This window comes from Gallinula chloropus, assembly GCF_964237585.1.
Source record: "Gallinula chloropus genome assembly, chromosome: 11".
Classification (NCBI taxonomy): Eukaryota; Metazoa; Chordata; class Aves; order Gruiformes; family Rallidae; genus Gallinula; species Gallinula chloropus.
The window spans coordinates 10,681,007-10,698,946 of NC_140096.1; the positions used below are offsets into that span (position 1 = coordinate 10,681,007).

At 48.2% G+C, this 17,940-nt stretch overlaps 1 protein-coding gene across 1 annotated transcript in view; it reads left to right on the plus strand.

Annotated features, from left to right (window-relative positions):
• The window catches only part of LOC311195611 (sodium/hydrogen exchanger 2-like), a gene marked incomplete at both ends in the record, with an annotated part of 29,042 nt that extends 11,306 nt beyond the window's left edge, over positions 1 to 17,736 (plus strand). Inside the window, 7 exons of the mRNA XM_084269019.1 lie at positions 5,039 to 5,128; positions 6,809 to 6,879; positions 8,484 to 8,648; positions 9,302 to 9,416; positions 10,749 to 10,889; positions 16,064 to 16,130; positions 17,600 to 17,736. Coding sequence (XP_084125145.1) covers positions 5,039 to 5,128; positions 6,809 to 6,879; positions 8,484 to 8,648; positions 9,302 to 9,416; positions 10,749 to 10,889; positions 16,064 to 16,130; positions 17,600 to 17,736 — 786 coding nt within the window. The remainder of the gene's footprint in view (positions 1 to 5,038; positions 5,129 to 6,808; positions 6,880 to 8,483; positions 8,649 to 9,301; positions 9,417 to 10,748; positions 10,890 to 16,063; positions 16,131 to 17,599) is intronic.
• Between the last annotated feature and the right edge of the window lie 204 nt (positions 17,737 to 17,940).

A 17,940-nucleotide genomic window follows, 5' to 3' on the forward strand; every position in this document is an offset into this window, starting at 1 on the left:
CCAGACTAAACCATTAGGTGGATACAAGGATTTACCAGTCATTAAAACTTATCCCCCATCAAGTGGTTAAGCAACAATACTGTTGAAAAGAGAGGAAGGGTTGAGAATGTGTCACCCATTCATGAGGTTGACTTGCAATGTGTGCTGAAGCATCCTTCCCCTCTACTCTGCCCTGGTCAGGCCCAATCTGGAGTGTTGTGTCCAGTTCTGGGTTCCCTGGTATAAAAAAGACAGGAATCTCCTGGAGAGAGTCCAGAGGAGGCTACAAAGATGCTTAAGGGCCTGGAGCATTTTCCCTGTGAGGAAAGGCTGAGTGAGCTGGGACTGTTCAGCCTGGAGAAAAGAAGACCAAGAGGGGACCTTATTAATGTTTATAAATATCTTAACTATGGGATGCAGGGGGAAATGGCCAGCCCCTTTTCAGTGTCTGTGGAGACAGGACAAGGGGCAATGGCTGCAGGTTAAGAGCATAGGAAGTTCCACACCAACATATGGAAGAACAGTGAGGGTGAGGGAGCCCTGGGACAGGCTGCCCAGGGGGTGTGGAGTCTCCTTCTCTGGAGAGATTCCAGACCCATCTGGACGCCAACCTGTGTGACCTGTCCTAGGGACCCTGCTTTGGCAGGGGGTTGGACCCGATGGGCTCTGGGGGTCCCTTCCAACCCCTACGATTCTGTGATTTTCCAGCAAAACCTGTCCCATCTTTGGTCTGGTCCATGTTTATTGGGGAAGCAGAGGTGAAAATTGTGACGAATGATGTTGGGGCATAGGTTTCCTCACTGAAGCAATGTATTTACATGTTTGATGTGAGAGCAAAGCCAACATAAATCTAGTTTAAGCAGGGTAAGAACCGCTTGTTCTGGTAGCCTTGTTATGAAAAGAGATTCTACCTGAGCCATGGAGTAATGAAGGTCAGATTTCCTGGTCCCAAAGGTGAGAAGATGAAAGATACTGGAGATACTCTGAGCATAGGCAGTGAGAATTTAAAGACTTTTCTTGTGAGGTGCTCTCAGCCTTGGTAGTTCACAAGTGGGATAGTTTAAAGTGACTGAATTTTGGAGGAGTGACTCCTTAACATTTTCTGAGAGCAAGTTCTGTTTTGTTGGGGCATCCAGCCCCTGAAGCAACACCAGTCATTAGTGTTTATCAAAATATTTTGTCTATATGGGTGAGAGGTTTTCACAGTCATGCAGCAAAGCAGCTGCAGTTACTTTGTGGTGATGCAGCAGGAAGGGGGTTGCTTTAATTCTTCCACTGGAAAAAAACACCAGGGTGTGTTAGGTGCTATAAAAGCAAGGGAAATCAGAAGTAGATACAAAAATCATGGCACATTTGGTTAATTTGCCTGTAATTTTTCTTTTTTATCTGACCCCTAAGCCCTGTTGCTACCTGCTTCTCTTTCTGCCCTGGTGATCCTTGGGTTTATTGTTTAAAGAATGAATTAATGTACTTCCCCCCCCCCCCCCCCCCCCCCCCTTTTCTTCATGGGTTGTTAATGAGCAGCCCTCATTAGGGTAGGGAAAGGTTTTCTCTCCCTTAGGCACAGGCTGAGGTGGTAAGACTTGTGGTGCTCGGAGGAGCAGGCAGCCTTGCTGTGACATCTAGTGGCAAAGGAATCTTTGCAGCCTTCTTGGAGGAAGGTTTGGATGTCTGTCTCCCTGCTGCTCTCCGCCCAGCAGCCGGTCTGTAAGGACCCGGCTCCTTTCGGGGTTTGTCTGAAATGTGGCTTTTAGTGCACCAGCCAAACGCTGTGGCATTTGAAGGAGGATGTGGTAGGAAAGTTGGGGATGTGTGGCCCTGAAGTGAGTAAGGCTGATGTCAACCTGGCATGTTTTGTCCCAAAAAGTTAAGAATGGGTCTCCATGGGGCTGAAGTGAGCAGTGTGAGGAGCTGGGAATGGTGCTGTGCAGAAAAACTCCCTTGGGAGCCTCTGTTCAAGTGATTGAGGTCCAGGCAGAGCTGCTCAGGCAGAGCTGCTGACCCAGAGCTGGCCTCCTCCTGCCCTTGGATGGAGTGTGTGGAGCAGCTGCTGGGGCTTTGGGAAATGGTGGGTCACAGTGATGGCTGCCCCGTGGCTGAGCATCACCCCACAAGAGCAAATTCCCCCCTGAACCTCTCAGGTGTGGGTGCTGGGCACGTTGGCAGTGCAGAGGGTTGGGGTTGACTCTGCTTCCCCATGTCCTCCTAATCCATACCACGGGCTGAAAAACTGGTCAATGAGTGTGATGTGCGGATGGGCTCGGAGCTGAGTCCCACAGGGCAGCTGGACCAAGCACAGATTGCAGACTGAAAGGAGGGAGCAGGGGCCAGGGGTTGGGGGAGCGTAGTTAGGTGGAGGTTGACGAGTTTTAAGATGCAAATGTGGGTCAGAAATTGAAAAGACACGGTCACTAGGCACGTCCGCTCATGCAGAGACGCTCTTGAGTCTCAGACAAAGGTTGTTCTAAGGCAGCAGCTCCATTCTACCAAGGCTTCGGAAAATCCTTCCCAGGACTGGGAAAAGGGCTTTTGTGTAACCTCAAAGCTCAACTGGTGATGTCATCTCCATGCGAAAGGGTGAGAGTTAAACAGGGTCCCTCGTGGGTACGTGTTGGCAGGGCGACCCCTTGACCTTCAGCCATTCAGTGGGAACACAGCATCTGTAAAGAGGGACTTTGCTCAGCCTCCAGGTACCTGCAGTGCTGTGCAGAGCTGAGGATGCCGTGAGAAGAGCAGGAGGGGGGGGTGGTGAGGGGAGTAAACGTGCTTAAAAGCTGAACCAGAAAGATACTGCTGCAGCTTGGCACAGAAATCAAAGGAAAACAGAAGCAGGTGTTAAGATGAACCTTCAGAAATGAGTCCTACAGCTTCTGAAGTCCACGACACTGCTGCTGGCCACATCAGTGGGCACAGGACTGAAGGGGGGGATAAATATCTCTCATATCCAGCATCATCCGTGGTGTGTGTCACTCTGGATGGAAGGACCAGTGAAGTATTGGCTGCCAAACAACTTCTGTGGCTGGTGAACTTCTGCTGTTGTTATTTTGTGCAAAAAGCTTTCTTTATATTCACAGTGATATGGACACAGGCTTGCTGGGGTAAGGAGGTGTTGTGTTAGGACAGGAACTAGGGGAGAGATGATTTGGGCTCTTTTAAGCTGTTGAAGGTCAGCAAGGTGTCTTGTCAGGGCACAAAACCACTTCATTTTCTTGGAAATCCTGGATACACTGTCTGGAAAGCCTCGTACTACCCTGACTAAGGACCAAGGTGTAAGGAGCTGGGCTCGTGCATTACACAACCCAGGAAACTCCTCTATTTTGGCCTAACTCGGTTGCATAAGGCTCTCCCCACAAAAGCCTAATTAATAATTTTGAGAAGGTTGACTAAGCAATTGTCCTCAGCGCTTCCAGACAGCCCTGGATATGTGCCACGTAGACCAGAAAGTGCTCCAAGGAGCTGTGGGCTTGTCTGGAATGTCACAAAAAGCTCTCATTGTTCTGCCTTTCAGTGTGGTTTAAAAACGAAATACCATGTTCTCTGTTTGAAGTTCACTCTCTCAGCCTGCTGGGCTCTGACCTCTGCCATGAAATTATTAGCAAATATAGTAACTGTGAAGAGGTGTGGGGGTTTGGTGGTTTGGTTTTTTGTCTGCTGCCCACACTGACCTATTAGCTTCTTGGTATTAGAACTTTGTGAGAGCTGTTGCAATTGGTGATGTATCTCAGATGAGTTGTCCCTGGTGGGTGGAGGAACATCACAGGGGACCTACAAAGGTGAAATATATGGCTTGAAATGACATGTGGAATCACAGAATCACAGGGGTTGGAAGGGAGCCCCAGAGCCCATCAGGTCCAACCCCCTGCCAAAGCAGGGTCCCTAGGACAGGGCACACAGGTCAGTGTCCAGACGGGGCTGGAATCTCTCCAGAGAAGGAGACTCCACACCCCCCTGGACAGCCTGTCCCAGTGAATTCCCATAATGCTCCCAAGGTCAGGAAGGGACAGAGGAAATTCAGGTGTTTCTATATTTCAGACTCCTGGTCACAAAACTCCAAAATGCCACTTTAAACCAAAACCAAACACAGCTGATTATCCAGTGAAGGCAAGAGAACAACTGGCATGGTGTCTACTTAATTTCTGCGATATCTGTTATTTCTGTATTTGTGCCTTTTATGTTATTTACTCTGAACAGTGATGCATTTTTTATTGCTATTAGCTATTAAAATGACACATTAATTGTTTCTGCAATTAAAAATGTGTTCAGCTCTCCTCCGTGCCAGCGTTTGTGACATTCAGAAGTCATAAACATCAACTACTCCATCATTTTTGCTGTAAACATGTCCTGGAAAAGTCACTTCATAAGGAAGCCAGACTAAGCAACGCACTGCAGAGGCATTTTAGAAGTTCCCTCAGGAGGCTTAAAGGACATTAAAACTCTTCCCTTGACCCTTCCCACCAGGTGGATGCTTTGATGAGTAAATGCAGCCATCGGCTGAGCCATCAAAGATCGTTGGGGTAATGATCTGTGACACAATACTCGAAAAGTTAGGGGGCAAATGCTGGTGGGGGCTTCGTGCTGTGAGGGCTCAAGGATTATCATCATTTCAGGCCTTTGAATGTTTGAACTTCAAGCCCTTCTCCATCTGGTAGGCTACAAGCAATAGCAACCCTCAGGCTTGACCCTGAAATCATTGGTTGACTTTTTGTTGTCGTTGAGATGCCAGGTGAAGAGAGCAAGGCGGGGAGGGTTCCCCTCTCTGCCTACCCCCATCCTGAAGTCTGTGTGTGAGCTCCTGTGGATAACCTACTACTGAGATCAAGCAAAATGTTTGGCTTACAGTTAGGAGAGCAGAGTTTCTAGTCTTGGCAAAGCCTTGCAGGTTTTTATCGTGCTGATTGAGATAAGAGGCACTAGCACGAACAGCAGGTCTTGTTCTGGCAAAGAGTGAGGTGGCTGTGGCTCATACCCATGCTGGTGACTTTTTGTCCCAGTGCAGGTACAGCTAAGGACACTCTGATGTGAAGAAAAGCTGATGTTTGTCTTTGTGGTTATGCTGCAGGGAATGACCATCCGTCCTCTTGTGGACTTGTTGGCTGTCAAGAGGAAAAGAGAGAGTGCTCCCACAGTGGGAGAGCAGATCCACATTCGGGTAAGTGATGTGTCCATGGACACACAGCCAGAGCTTTCCAGTCTGCTTTTGCTTACAGCAGTGTGGAAGTGTGGTGTGCCTCCAGGGATGCTTCAGGCCTGCAATTCCATGTGAATCCTCTGCAGGTTGGTTCCTTGGCAGGTCTGAAGTGCTACGCAGCTTCCAAAACATGAGTTGTTATTTGCATTGGAATAGCAGCCACCATCATGCTGGTGTTGCATTAGGTGGGCTGTCCAGAGAGGGGGAAGCTCGGCTGGAGCCCACTGCAGTGCTGAGCAGCACGTTGGAGAGCCTTTGCTCTAGGTCTCCTTCAGTCTGAGTCTTCCAACCTGACCAGGAGCTGGGGCTGGGGATTTTTAACACTGTGATACTCTGCATCCAGTGTAAAATAATGTTTCTAGATGTAATTGTTTATGCCCAATCACATTCCTGTAGGTATGGCTCCTCCAGGAGTGTTTTTGTCATCTTTTTGGGTAGTTGGCAATAAAGACATCAGGTCTGTGGACATTTATAAAAACTGTTTGGCATCCTCACAATGAGGTTGTATTACAGGGCTTTGTCTGAGGGTAACAGAATGGTTCAATAGGCTGAAGAGGCTTTTCCTTGTCAGGAGCAGAGAATACTTTCTTCTTTTGTTAGTGTATGAATAGTAAATCATCTCCAGAAATGTGTTTATTAGGAAATGGGAGCTGAAAATGGCTGTGTAGCAATTAAGTAGAGAAGGTAACAACGAAGATAGCTGGGAACCAGGCATGTGGAAGCCAGGAGGGGCTTTCTTCCTCAGATTTATTTCTCTGGATAGCTGGGATGCTCTTGCTCACAAGAGCCATGAGCAGCGGGAGGTCATTTGTTGATCCTCAGACTGTGTGGCTGCTAAATTTTCCTGCCTCTGACCCCAGGAATATATATATATATATTATAACAAACATCTATGTGTCTATAAATAAAATATATCTATATATAATAATAAATTTCTATATTTATTTAAAATTAAAGCTGGAGGAAGCTCTGGAGGCATCACTACCTGAATGTAGAGGGGAATTGACCCGTGGTAGAGCAGAGCCCTCTCCAAGTTTGGAGATGCCAGTAAACAATTTGGGAAATGACGGATTTAACTTCTAGGTGGAACAATCAGCCCACCTGGGATTTTTAATATATTTTTAACTACAATAACGTCTTTGTGTAGGGCATAGTATGGCCAATTTTGTTTTCCATTCAGTGGGAAGCGTCTGGGGGAAGGCAGTACTTAATATTCAAATCATTTGTATGTTATCTACACCTATATCCTGGAGATTCCAATCTCCTGAGACAAATTGTCTTCAAAAACCTCAATATGAGCACTTCCTGCTTATCAAGGCCCAATATACAGGACATGCACACCATCAGCCATCCTCTATGTATCATAAAGAGCAGGACCACATCCCTCAGAGATTATTCTTTGCTTGCACAGACCTGAAAGCAAGCAGCCAAACCACTCACTGTACTCCAGAACCAAGGGATGCACATGGATGCCTGGATAGGGAATTAGCCTGATGATCCCTCTTCTTGTTTACCGGTGCTGTGTACCAAGCTGGAAGCATCCCCCTGTTTTGTCTGCTGGCTTTTGATGTTTGCTGACTGAGTTCATCCTGTATGCAACACATGCAACCGGTGTACAGCAAAATCCTCTCTTCTGTTTAGTTCTTGGATCATTTGCTGGCTGGCATTGAAGATATATCTGGACACTGGGGACAGTATTACTGGAAAGACAAGTAAGGATTTGCCAAAATACAACTGTGTACATGTGTAGAAAAAAGAATGAGTCTGGTTTCTGCTCCCTAAATGAGATGAACCTTGTTCATCCCTGTGGTACGACCCAGGGGACAGAGGTGCCTGAGGTGAGACCAGGTTCTCAGGTGCTTCCCCACCTCTGGATCATGTTATGCTTCATCCTCAAAAGACTCCTTTCTCCTCTTCTGTTGTGTTTGTCACTCTGTCCAAAGAAATCTGCTGGAGATGAAAGGGCATGTCCTTCTGACTCTCCAACTCTGGTGGATCAGGCTGAGAGGGTTGGGGTGTTCAAGAGAGCCTGTGGGGAGATCTTATAGCACCTTCCAGTACCTGAAGGGGCTACAGGAAAGCTGGGGAGGGACTTCTTAGAAGGGCCTGGAGTGATAGGGCAAGGGGGAATGGGTTTAAATTGGAAAGGGGTAGATTTAGATTGGATATTAGAAAGAAACGCTTCACTACAAGGGTGGTGAGGCCCTGGCACAGAGGTGGTGGCTGCCCCCTCCCTGGAGGTGTTCAAGGCTGGGTTGGATGGCGCCTTGAGCAGCTTGGTCTGGTGAGAGGTGTCCCTGCCTGTGGCAGGGGCTAGGGACTTGATGATCTTTAAGGTGTCTGCCAACCCAACCCATTCTGTGATTCTATGACCTGAGGACCCCAACCCAGTGTGTGCATGATTAATATTCACAACATGAGCTTGCAGCACTTTGAGGGACAACTGCTTGTTGTGGAGCAACAATTTACAGATGAGCTCCACAGAAACCTGTAGCATAGTTTTCACTAAATTCTTGTTGATTGTACACATAGGAAAATATACTAAAAAAACCCCAAACCCCAAGCAGCAAATAACAAAATCTACTACTAACAATCCTTAGGGTTTAATCCCTTGGCTGTGCAGATGCAGCTGACTTTGTGGTGGTTGATAAAGGCAGCTGGCAGGGATTTTCTTAGGGAGGCCAATGCTTGCAAGTGCCACTAGATGGTATGGGAATCACTGCTGAGGAGCATCCTCGCTCCTTGTGAGGATGTCTGTGAACACCAAACATGTTGTGAACAGCCAAACCTGAGAGTCAGTGTTTGATACCCTGGTGCAAGGTCCTTCCCTAATGTGCTGTGTTTGAGCAGAAAGAGGGAGGAGTTGGCTCAAGAGGGAAACTGGAGGTGTTTAAATGTGCTACATCCCTTGGGGCTGCTGTGGGTGCTTGTAACACTTGTGGTAGAGTTCCTGATTAACGTGGTACTTTGGGAAGATTTCATTGTATTTGGCAAAGTTTTAACTTACAGGCTGCCCAGGGGGTGTGGAGTCTCCTTCTCTGGAGATATTCAGGACCCTTCTGGACACCGACCTGTGTGACCTGTCCTAGGGACTCTGCTTTGGCAGAGGGGGTTGGACTCCGTGATCTCTGGAGGTCCCTTCCAACCCCTACAGCTTTGTGAATACTTCACCTTGTGTACTGTAGTAGAAATAATTAGGATCTGATAATGGGATATAAAGCAGTTCTGGACTGAACCTGCTGGCTTGCTTGTGTCCACCTCGGTGCTGGGGTGTTGTGGGAGGAAGCTAAGCCTGATATGTCTTGTTCTTAAACAGATTAGAATATTTCAACAGCAAATACCTGCAGAAGATCCTGCTTCGTGAATACGACCAGCCAAAGTCAAGCATTGTGCTTCTCTATGAGAAGCTGGAGCGGAAACACGCCATCGAGCTGGCAGAAGCAGGGCAGCTGGGTCACGCCCCGTCACACCCGTCCTTGCTGTAAGTGGTCTCTGGCTGCTGTCCCCTTTCTGTCTCTCCTCCCAACCCTCCCACTGGAAGGAAGGCTTGTGAAAAGCCTTTGCAAAAACTTCTCTGCCTCCTCTGCTCTTCCCTGCCGGGCTGTCCCATGGGATGGAGCATCGTAGCTTGGACAAAGGCAAAGTAAATGTTATTTAATGATTGGTAGGTGGGTATTAAAAGTGTTCAGAAGGCTCATCTGTATCCCCTCTGCCCCAGCTCACATGGAAATGGTGCTCTGATGAAGAGGCTCTCACACCATTTTCTGGTTGCTTTGCACTGTTACGTGTACTGAAGGTACTGAAGGAACCAACAGCCAGCCTGAGCGTTGGCTGGGGCAGCAGGGTCAACTCTTTGTGCGTTGGAATGGCCATCTCATCTCTCACAGGAGGTTCTGCTCTGCCACAGCTCCCTGCAGCTCTTATTTTCCAGGGAGCACAGGGATGGCATAGCTCTGGTGCAAATAACAGATGTCCCTTCTGCAGAGACCTCCATCTGCAAGGATTAGCTGTTGGTCATATTTGCTGGTGGTGGGATCCAGAAGGGCTGCTGTGAACACAGGGCTCTGGGGATGCTCTGGGGGTGCTGCTCTGTGGCTTCCAAAATAAGGTGTTCTGGTTTGCTTTGCTTTGCAGGAATCATGACAGGACTGTTGTAACAGAGAAAAAATTGGAAGATACTCTGGATCAGGATGTCCTGGAAAATATACAGGAGATACTGGCCAGGAACCTGTACCGAATAAGGAGGACGGTATATCTCTTCCCTTGAGCTGTATTTTAGATGTCCAATAACAAAAGTTATCTCGGTGATCCTAACAGCCTGAGCAGATGTTATGAATATTTACATAATTGCTAATGATGTCGCTTTGTGAGCAGAGAATAGTTGGCTGTGTGAAGCCAGATCCAGTTTCCAAGTCAGTGGCACATTTCTGTTTGCAGCATGACAGCTTTTGAAAGGTTCACCCAGTCAGCCTATAATTTCCTGGAGTATTTTAGGCATCTGTACCCGGAACCAGAAAGGAGATGAACACACAGATCCTTCAGGCATCAGCTTAGCAGCTCCAGCAGTTGCAGCAGCTCCTGGTTACCTACAGAGCAGCACGGGGATGTGATTATCCCCTGGTTGTGTTTTACCCCGTGGAGGAGAGCACGATCAGGGAGCTGCAAGTGAGAATTAGTCTGCAGAGGTTTTAAAGCCCCTCAGCAGTTTTGCCATGAAACTGGTACAACTGGTAAATAACATAGGAGAGCCACTCATTGTTTACAGAATAACTCAGGAATGGTGTGGTGGGGGCTTTATGCAGCACCTAGGACTGTGCATTTTAATTGCTGCTCACGTGGTGATACATGGAGCCTTATCCTTGGAATCCACCTAAGCCTTTGTTTTACGGATTACGCACGAAATGCTGAGTCCTTGGGGATGTGGCTGGTGTGAGCAGCTCAGCATAGGGGGATCAGCCACCCCCTCCTGTCCCTTCACTGAGTTGATAGAAGCGACTAGATAAGGCTGGGAGGAAACCTATAGGAATGGTGGCTGGGGTGAAGATGAAGGTATACCTCCTGGTGGCACTTACTCCTGTCTAAATCTAGCCCCTTGTAGCGACAGAGTTATCTCAGCTCCCACTGGTGCCAGTGGGGCATTAACTTTGGCTAGTTCCTGCCTCTTGAAGCAGGATTTATTGTTCCTTTTGATGCTCTTGCACAAATGATATGTGGGGTTGGGCTGATATAGAATATTGGGGTTGGGCACGGGCACTGAGGCAGCTCTGGCTGAAGACACCTTGAGCAGAGTACTTGCACCAGGTTGGTGTTTCACGTGGACACGTAGAGATGCATCCCAGTCTTATCAGCAAGAGGCTCTTGGGCAGTTTTCCATAAAGAAGCAGAGCTCTGAACCCTGTTTTCTCTCCTTGGCTCTTTCCCCTCCATCCCCACCTCCTGCTCTTGGCTGGATGTGTTTGTCCCCTTACCTAGGCAGGATAGGGCAAAGGACCCTGGCAGACACATGCACAGGTGAAGGGATGCTGCTGCTGTGGAGGGTCTGTCCCACCTCCAACAGCAGTGTCTCTGGTGCTGCATGCAGGGGCCAGCATACAACAGGCACACCCTTCCTGGAGAGACCGAGCCCGTGGAGCATGCCAAGGAGATCCTGATCCTCCGGCACAAGAGCCAGAGCCTGTGGGTGGAAGTGAGCAGAGGTGACACACTCAGCTCCAGGAAGGAGGTAAGAGGGAGCGGGGGAGGCTTGGACCTGCAGAGACTGTGCAGAGCAGATACTGATTGCAAGCACTGGCAAGAGTGCTCTTTGCTGCTGGTGGTATTCCCTTCTTTTACGAGGAAAGGCTGAGTGACCTGGAGCTGTTCAGCCTGAAGAAAAGAAGCCTGAGAGGGCATCTTATTAATGTTTATAAATATCTCAAGTGTGGGACACAGGGGGACATGGCCAGCCTCTTCTCAGTGTCTGTGGGGACAGGACAAGGGGCGATGGCCTCGAGTTGGAGCACAGGGAGTTCCACACCAATCTGGGGAAGAACTTCTACACAGTGAGGGAGCCCTGGGACAGGCTGCCCAGGGGGTGTGGAGTCTCCTTCTCTGGAGAGATTCCAGCGCCGTCTGGACACTGACCTGTGTGACCTGTCCTAGGGACCCTGCTTTGGCAGGGGGTTGGACCTGATGGGCTCTGGAGGTCCCTTCCAACCCCTGCAATCCTGGGATTCTGTGATTCCTACAGACAAATCCTGTTGTCTTAAAGAAAAGAAGTGGTGTCTCTGCATTCTGATGAGTGGGAAATCCCAAGGAAATAAAAACCCCAACCCAATTCCTGACCAACAGATGAGCCATCGTGTGTTCAGTGCTTTGTGAGCACAGGCTTCCACCCATGCTAGGAAAGTTGTTTACTGAGCAAATGTTATTAATCAGGCTTTGGTCTGTGGATTCAGATGTCTTTTTTTTCCCCATATTTTCTTTTCTGGGTGATTTCGTTGAAGGTGGGAATTTGGTACATACACCCATTGTCAGCAGTCCTGATGGACTGGAAAGATTTGACACTGTTTGGTGTTCCCCCACTGGTCCCCACCTCTTTGAAAGGACTGAAGTGTTATTGTGAGCTTTCCTATTTATTCTGGATGAGCTGGTTTGGTTTTAAAAGTAGCTATGGTTCTGGGCAGACTTGAAGGCAGTAAAATAGAGGGAAGTGTTATGTACCAGATTCCTGGGAGAGCCACTCGGAGCCAAAACTTACTGCTGGGCAGCTCTGCGTCCTGTGGTATTCTGAATTAGAGGAGATGCAAGGTAAATGCAATGTCTGTGGCCAGTGAAGACTTTTGCTGACTTCTTTGGCAGTTGGTGACATAAGCTGGGCAAACCTTTCCCTGTGAAAGGCAAAATGGGCCAGGAACAGGGCACTAGGAGCACACTTGGTCTTTCCAGTTCTTCCCATACTTCAGTTGGCAGGACAAGGGGGAATGGATTAAAACTAAAGGAAGGAAGGTTTAAACTGTATATTAGGGGGAAGTTTTTTACAGAGAGAGTGGTGAGGTGCTGGAACAGGCTGCCCAGCGAGGGGGTGGATGCCCTGTCCCTGGGGGTGTTCAAGGCCAGGTTGGATGGGGCCCTGGGCAACCTTGTGTAACTCCAGGCCTGGAGGTTGGTGTCCCTGCCTGTGGCAGGGGGGTTGGAGCTCTATGATCCTTGTGGTCCCTTCCAACCCAGACCATTCTATGATTCTATGATTCATAACTCTAGAGGAAAAGCAATTAAGCTCCCCCTGAATTTTACTCCCACCCCACCACCCAGGTTGGCATCAGTAATTCTGAGCCATTCCTAAATTTCATTCGCTTCTCCCAGTCTTAGGTTTTGGTAGCTGGAGCTGCAGCCCTGCGGTCTCTAATCTGGGCAGGCAAGGCTCCATCACTAAGGAGAAGAGAATGACCTTTTAAAAAGAAATAATTTATCTATCTTTATTTAGATAGTAAATTTCCACGACAGCAGAAGTACTCAGGACCGCCGCGGGCTTTCTCCCACTCTGATTTCTTTGTTCAAATGCCAGTCATTGAGGAGCCCATCAAGAACAGCAGTGACACACCAAATGCTGCTGCTTTCCAGCCCTTCATTCACAGAAAGGTGTTCCGGCTCTTGCAAACAACTTAAAAGATTTAATTTGATCATTTACATGCTGATTGGTACTTACAATTCAAAATAGATAGGCAAGAACATGGCATGTTCCTGTAGAACATTTGGTATAATTAAACTTCAAAAGAACAGCATCAAACCGGGGCTGATTTTGAGCACGACGTTACGTACTTTAAGGACATTTGATTGTTAACCCTTGGGATCCTGCTTGCCTGTTTGGTGCTGCAGTCTGGTAGGAAATTCAGCACCTTTGGGAAGGCCGCTTCTCCTGTTGCTTTGAACACATACAGCTGGATTTTCAGAGGATGGAGTATTTTGGGGGGAAAACTGCAAAAGTGGTGGAATTCACTCTGTCATTTAGAGTGGTGAGGGGCTGGAACAGGCTGCTCAGAGAGGGGGTGGATGCCCCGTCCTTGGAGTTGTTCAAGGCCAGGTTGGATGGGGCCCTGGGCAACTGGAGGTTGGTGGCCCTGCCTGAGGTAGGGGGTTGGAGCTCTCTGATCCTTGGGGTCCCTTCCAACCCAGATTATTCCATGATTCTATGACTTGTGGGTGGGGGCTAACACCCCACAGGGGTGACGAGTGCTGCTATGGATTGTGCGAGATGCCGATTCGATGCTGAATGCTGCTGTCTCGTAAGAGTCCTTTGTTGGTGCTCATCCTTACAGCAGCTACCTTTCCTTTATACCAGTCCAAGGGAAGCAGGTGTAGACACCAGAAGCTGATTCCAGTGGCACTGTAAGGGTGACCAAGAAGCATCCCTCTGCCCCCAGACGGAGAAATCAGGTGTGTTTTGTGTCATAGGCAGCGTATCCACTCAGGGTTTAAAGCAGCTGCCTTGTTTTACCATGAAGAAATAAGGTGATGCCCAAAAGCAGTGGGATAATGTTCTACAAGAGCCTCTGGATATTAAGAAGAGGTGGGAGGGTGGGTGAACCTTGTTACTTCAGGCTATAGGAGGATAGATCACAGAATTTGTCAGCAGAAAGAAGGAACACTGTGCTAAGGAGTAGAATTCAGCCTGTGAAAAGCAGCTCAGTATTTCAAATTTTGGGGGAAAAGAAAATTAAGCCGCTCAGACTTGGTTTCATGACAGCATGAGAAGCAAATGGTATTTTTCCTGGTTAAAAAAAAAAAGATGAACGAAAAATACGGCTAGTTAGCGTTTGAGATTTCTCCACTCGTCAGGTAATCCATCTTCCGCTGTCCCAAAGGGAAGGTTTGGCCTTCCAGGTTTTGAGTCAGCATGGAAAAGAAAGGCTCTCGCTCATGCCACACGTTTTTTCTATTCTGCTTTTCACCACGAGATGGAAGCATTACAACTGTGTTTGCAAACCCACCTGCAAAGCAAGGAACTGTAAAAGACTTCCAAGCAGAGGGCGGCTGGGAACACTCTGGTGCTGGTGGCTCCCATTGCCCATCTCTCTGAGAAAGCTTTGGCCATCCATTCAGTCGGATAGGTGCTATCAGCAGCAGGAATAATAGAAAAAAAATCCCTTTAAAGACTGCTTTTTCTGCTTGCTGATGCTCTGTGTATTTTCTCTTCCAGTGAAGTTGGTTGGTCCTTTGCTATTGAAATAGGAAGTTGTGGTAGCTCAGATAGGTCAGTCTCGTATTTATTGGGTGCTGCTTGGTCTCTTCCCTCTGTCACCACAAAATAAGGTATGTATGGAAGAGCATCTCTCTATAGGTCTATGGCTCCACCAGCCCTGGGAAGGAGCCAAGAGTGAAGTTCATCTTGTCTGATGGACAATTCATCTCCTTCCACAGTCAGTGCAGAGAAACCAGCGCTCTCACCAGGACAGGGACTGGTCTGTGGCCATCAGCTGAGTCACATCTTCACTCCAACTTGGGTGGCTTTTAGGTCATTTAGGAGTCTAGTGGGCTCTAGGTAGTCCACTTTTGCTGTTGCAGTGGAGAGAGGTTGCATCAGAAGTCCCTGCCAAGGAGAGGTCAGAGAGGGAATAGGGGAAGCAGAGAAGTCAGGAAAGAACCATCCTTATCCCTCCTGAGCCGGCAGCACAGGTTAAATGATTTACACCAGGCAGAAAAACCTTGGCAAGACAACGAGGTGACTTCAGGTCTGAATTGCAGCCCAGAGGATTAACTCCAAGACCATCTATTTCCAGCAGAAAGTTCGCCTTCCTCTGCCTAAGGACAAAATTCCTGCTGGAGGCTGCTGCTTCCTGGAGCTGTGCATCACGCTGGCTCCGAACACTGGCTGGATTTTAGGCTTGCCTTATTTTAGGCACGGATCCAACGCAGCGTGCCCTGGCAGGGCGGTTTCTGAGACCCAGGATAGCTTTTATTTACCACTGAGCACCCAGAAAATCCTTGCACCTGTAGCCAGGCAACTTCGTCCTCTTTTCTGCTGCCAAAACACGAGTGCACTCCCCCAGAAGGAGCTTATTTGGAGCTGCCTGTAAGCCATGTGCGTAAATGACATACTGCCTTTGGTAATTATGTCGCAGCCCTTTCATGGAGCATGCTCTGAGAAGCGTTAAATGCCCCTGGGAATGGCTTTCCAGGGAGCTGGGCCATGCTGCTGGAGCTGGGAAGGCATTGTTATTAAAATGGTCAATAAAAGTGGGAACAAGGGATGGAAGGCATCGGTCCTCGTTAGGGGAGGGTGGAGAAGGGACCGAAACAAAACAGAAATCCAGGCTGGGAGGTGTCCAGAGTTATTTTGGCAGTCTGGGTTTCTGGACTGAGGTGCCAAATCACAGCTGCGACAGAGACTTATTCCCAGTTTACAGCAGCACTCAACAATTCAGGCAGCCCTCTGCTACCTGATTATTCTTTTAGGTTCTTTTTTTTTCTCCTTTCTTTTTTTTTTTTTCCCTTTTTCCTGAAGGGTGGAGATTAGCCCTGGAGTGAAAGGACAGGAAGCTTGTTAGTGAAAGCTTGTTACCTGCCTCCTTGGCCTGTAGCCAAGGTGGGGAGCAGCCAAGGTGAGAAATGTCCACGTCCTGGGGCTTCTCCTGCCCCATCTTCCACCCCAACCAGGGCTGCTCCTTCCCATCCTATCTGCCGAATCACTCCTGGAGAGCTCTTCCACCAACTTGAAATGCCTGTAAATATTTCCTACTGTCTATTTGGCCTATTTTTAGCAAGAGTTCATCTTGTTTTTTCTTGGCAAAAGTAAAACAAACGGGAGCAGAGTCCGTGGGGATTACAGACGGCTTGTTTATGAAGCAGGAGTGTCATTAACAGGCTCGCTAGCAATCTTCATAAATGCATTAAAGTACTTTTCTTCCTTAGTCACAGAAGGATGACTCCTACTCAACGCCGGGCGACTCCAGTGTACAGCCCAAGCTGTGCCGCTCCTTCACCGGTAAGCTGGGGAGGGAAGGTCTCCAGGCAGGTCCTTTGGGATAGGTGGCTTGTGGGAGTCATGGCAGTGAGATGTGTGTCCCAGTCCTGGTGCTGCACCTCCTGGATCCCTGTGTGCTTTCCAGGGGGCGCCTGAATTCACAGAGTTTTCTGGCAAGTGTTTCATAGGGGGGCCACTCTTCGTCGTCCACTGAGCACGGAGATGTTTGGCAGCAGTTGCAGGTCATTCTGCCTGTGATGAAGCCAATGTGTAAACTAAAACCTTATAAAAATGAATGATGCTTCAAAACAGGAAGTTTGTGCCCAAGTGCCTTCCAAAAATGAAGATTTTTTTGCTTTTTCCTTGCTAAGTATTGTTATTTCTTTCTTTCTTGATTCCAGTGCTAGCTAAATACCTAAGACACATTTCGGGCACCCCATTAGCAGCACTGTCTGTACTGTCAGAAGCCTGTAGCAGAAAGACAAGTGGCTTGAGCCCTCATGGCCCTTTTGAGCCCGAGCTGAGTTTTTAGACAACTTGAAAGCAGAGTTTTCACACTTTAAAACTCCCCAACTTCAATATCAAGGTGTCCTCACACACCTATTGCCCATCAACACTGCAAAGCGCATCTCTCCAAGCACAGAGGGCAGAGTCCTTTTAGCCTCTGCACGGTGATGAGACAGATGTTCAGTGGGAAACTGGGCACTGAGTTGTTACAGTACTCAGCTCGACACCCTCTTAGTACAGCCACACCTGTGGAAGTGATGGCTGGAAAGATTCAGTGGTGTTTGTTCCTGGAAGTAACGCTGCTTCCGAGTATGGATTGAGTTGGGATAAGGGGCTGGGTCTGGCATTAATATGCAGAAAGCCTCTTTGTTATGAATAGACTAGAAAAATATTTAAGAAGGAAGAAAGTATCATCATTTCCTTTCAGTCCCTTTGTGTCTTCCTATTTCTTATGTTTTCCTTTTTTGTTATTGCCTATAAACAATTACCTAAAAGCCATAGAATAGCTGGCACTCCCCCTGCACAGAGGTACCTCTCTGCAGCATTGCAAGGGGAGAAGGAAGAACACAAGCCTGGCATTTGGGAGCTCGTAACGTGGGCCATCTGCCAGGGGTGCAGCTATTTTAATCCCCAGTTTATTATTAATAAAAGTTTAGTCTGCGTTCTTCCTGAAGAGAAATACGAGTGTGAGCAGCCCAAAGTGACACAGTTGGGTTTCTGGGTGGATTTTTCAAGTTTTATTATATTGATCCAGATACACAACATATTTTAAAGTAGAAAATAGGGTTTGAATTTCTGGCTCTGCCCCCCCTGCCATCCAAACACTGATCCTTGCCTTCTGTTTTATAAAAGCAATCCTTGCAGTGGAATAGCTCATCCCCAACGAGCAGTGTCCTCAATAGCTCTTGGTATTTCTTCCTCCCCTTTGGCCTGCAAAGAAGAACACATTTCATACAAGCTGGTGTTTGTTTCTCTTCCCACAGTGGGGGAGGCGGACAAGGTTCGGGAAGTGAAACAGAACCGGTCGCAGTCGGTGTGTGTCATCCCACCGCCACAGCCCAGCAATATGGCCCAGGCAGAGAAGAAGGGAGAGGAGAAAGAGCTGCCTTTGGAGATGTAAAAGCACAAGCGATGCTGCTGGCGTCCCATGATGGGTCTGCCCACCTCACGGATGGCCACTCTGCATGTGGATCATAGAATCATAGACTGGTCTGGGTTGGAAGGAACCACAAGGATCATAGAGTTTCAACCCCCTGCCACAGGCAGGGCCACCAACCTCCAGGCCTGGAGCTACACAAGGTTGCCCAGGGCCCCATCCAACCTG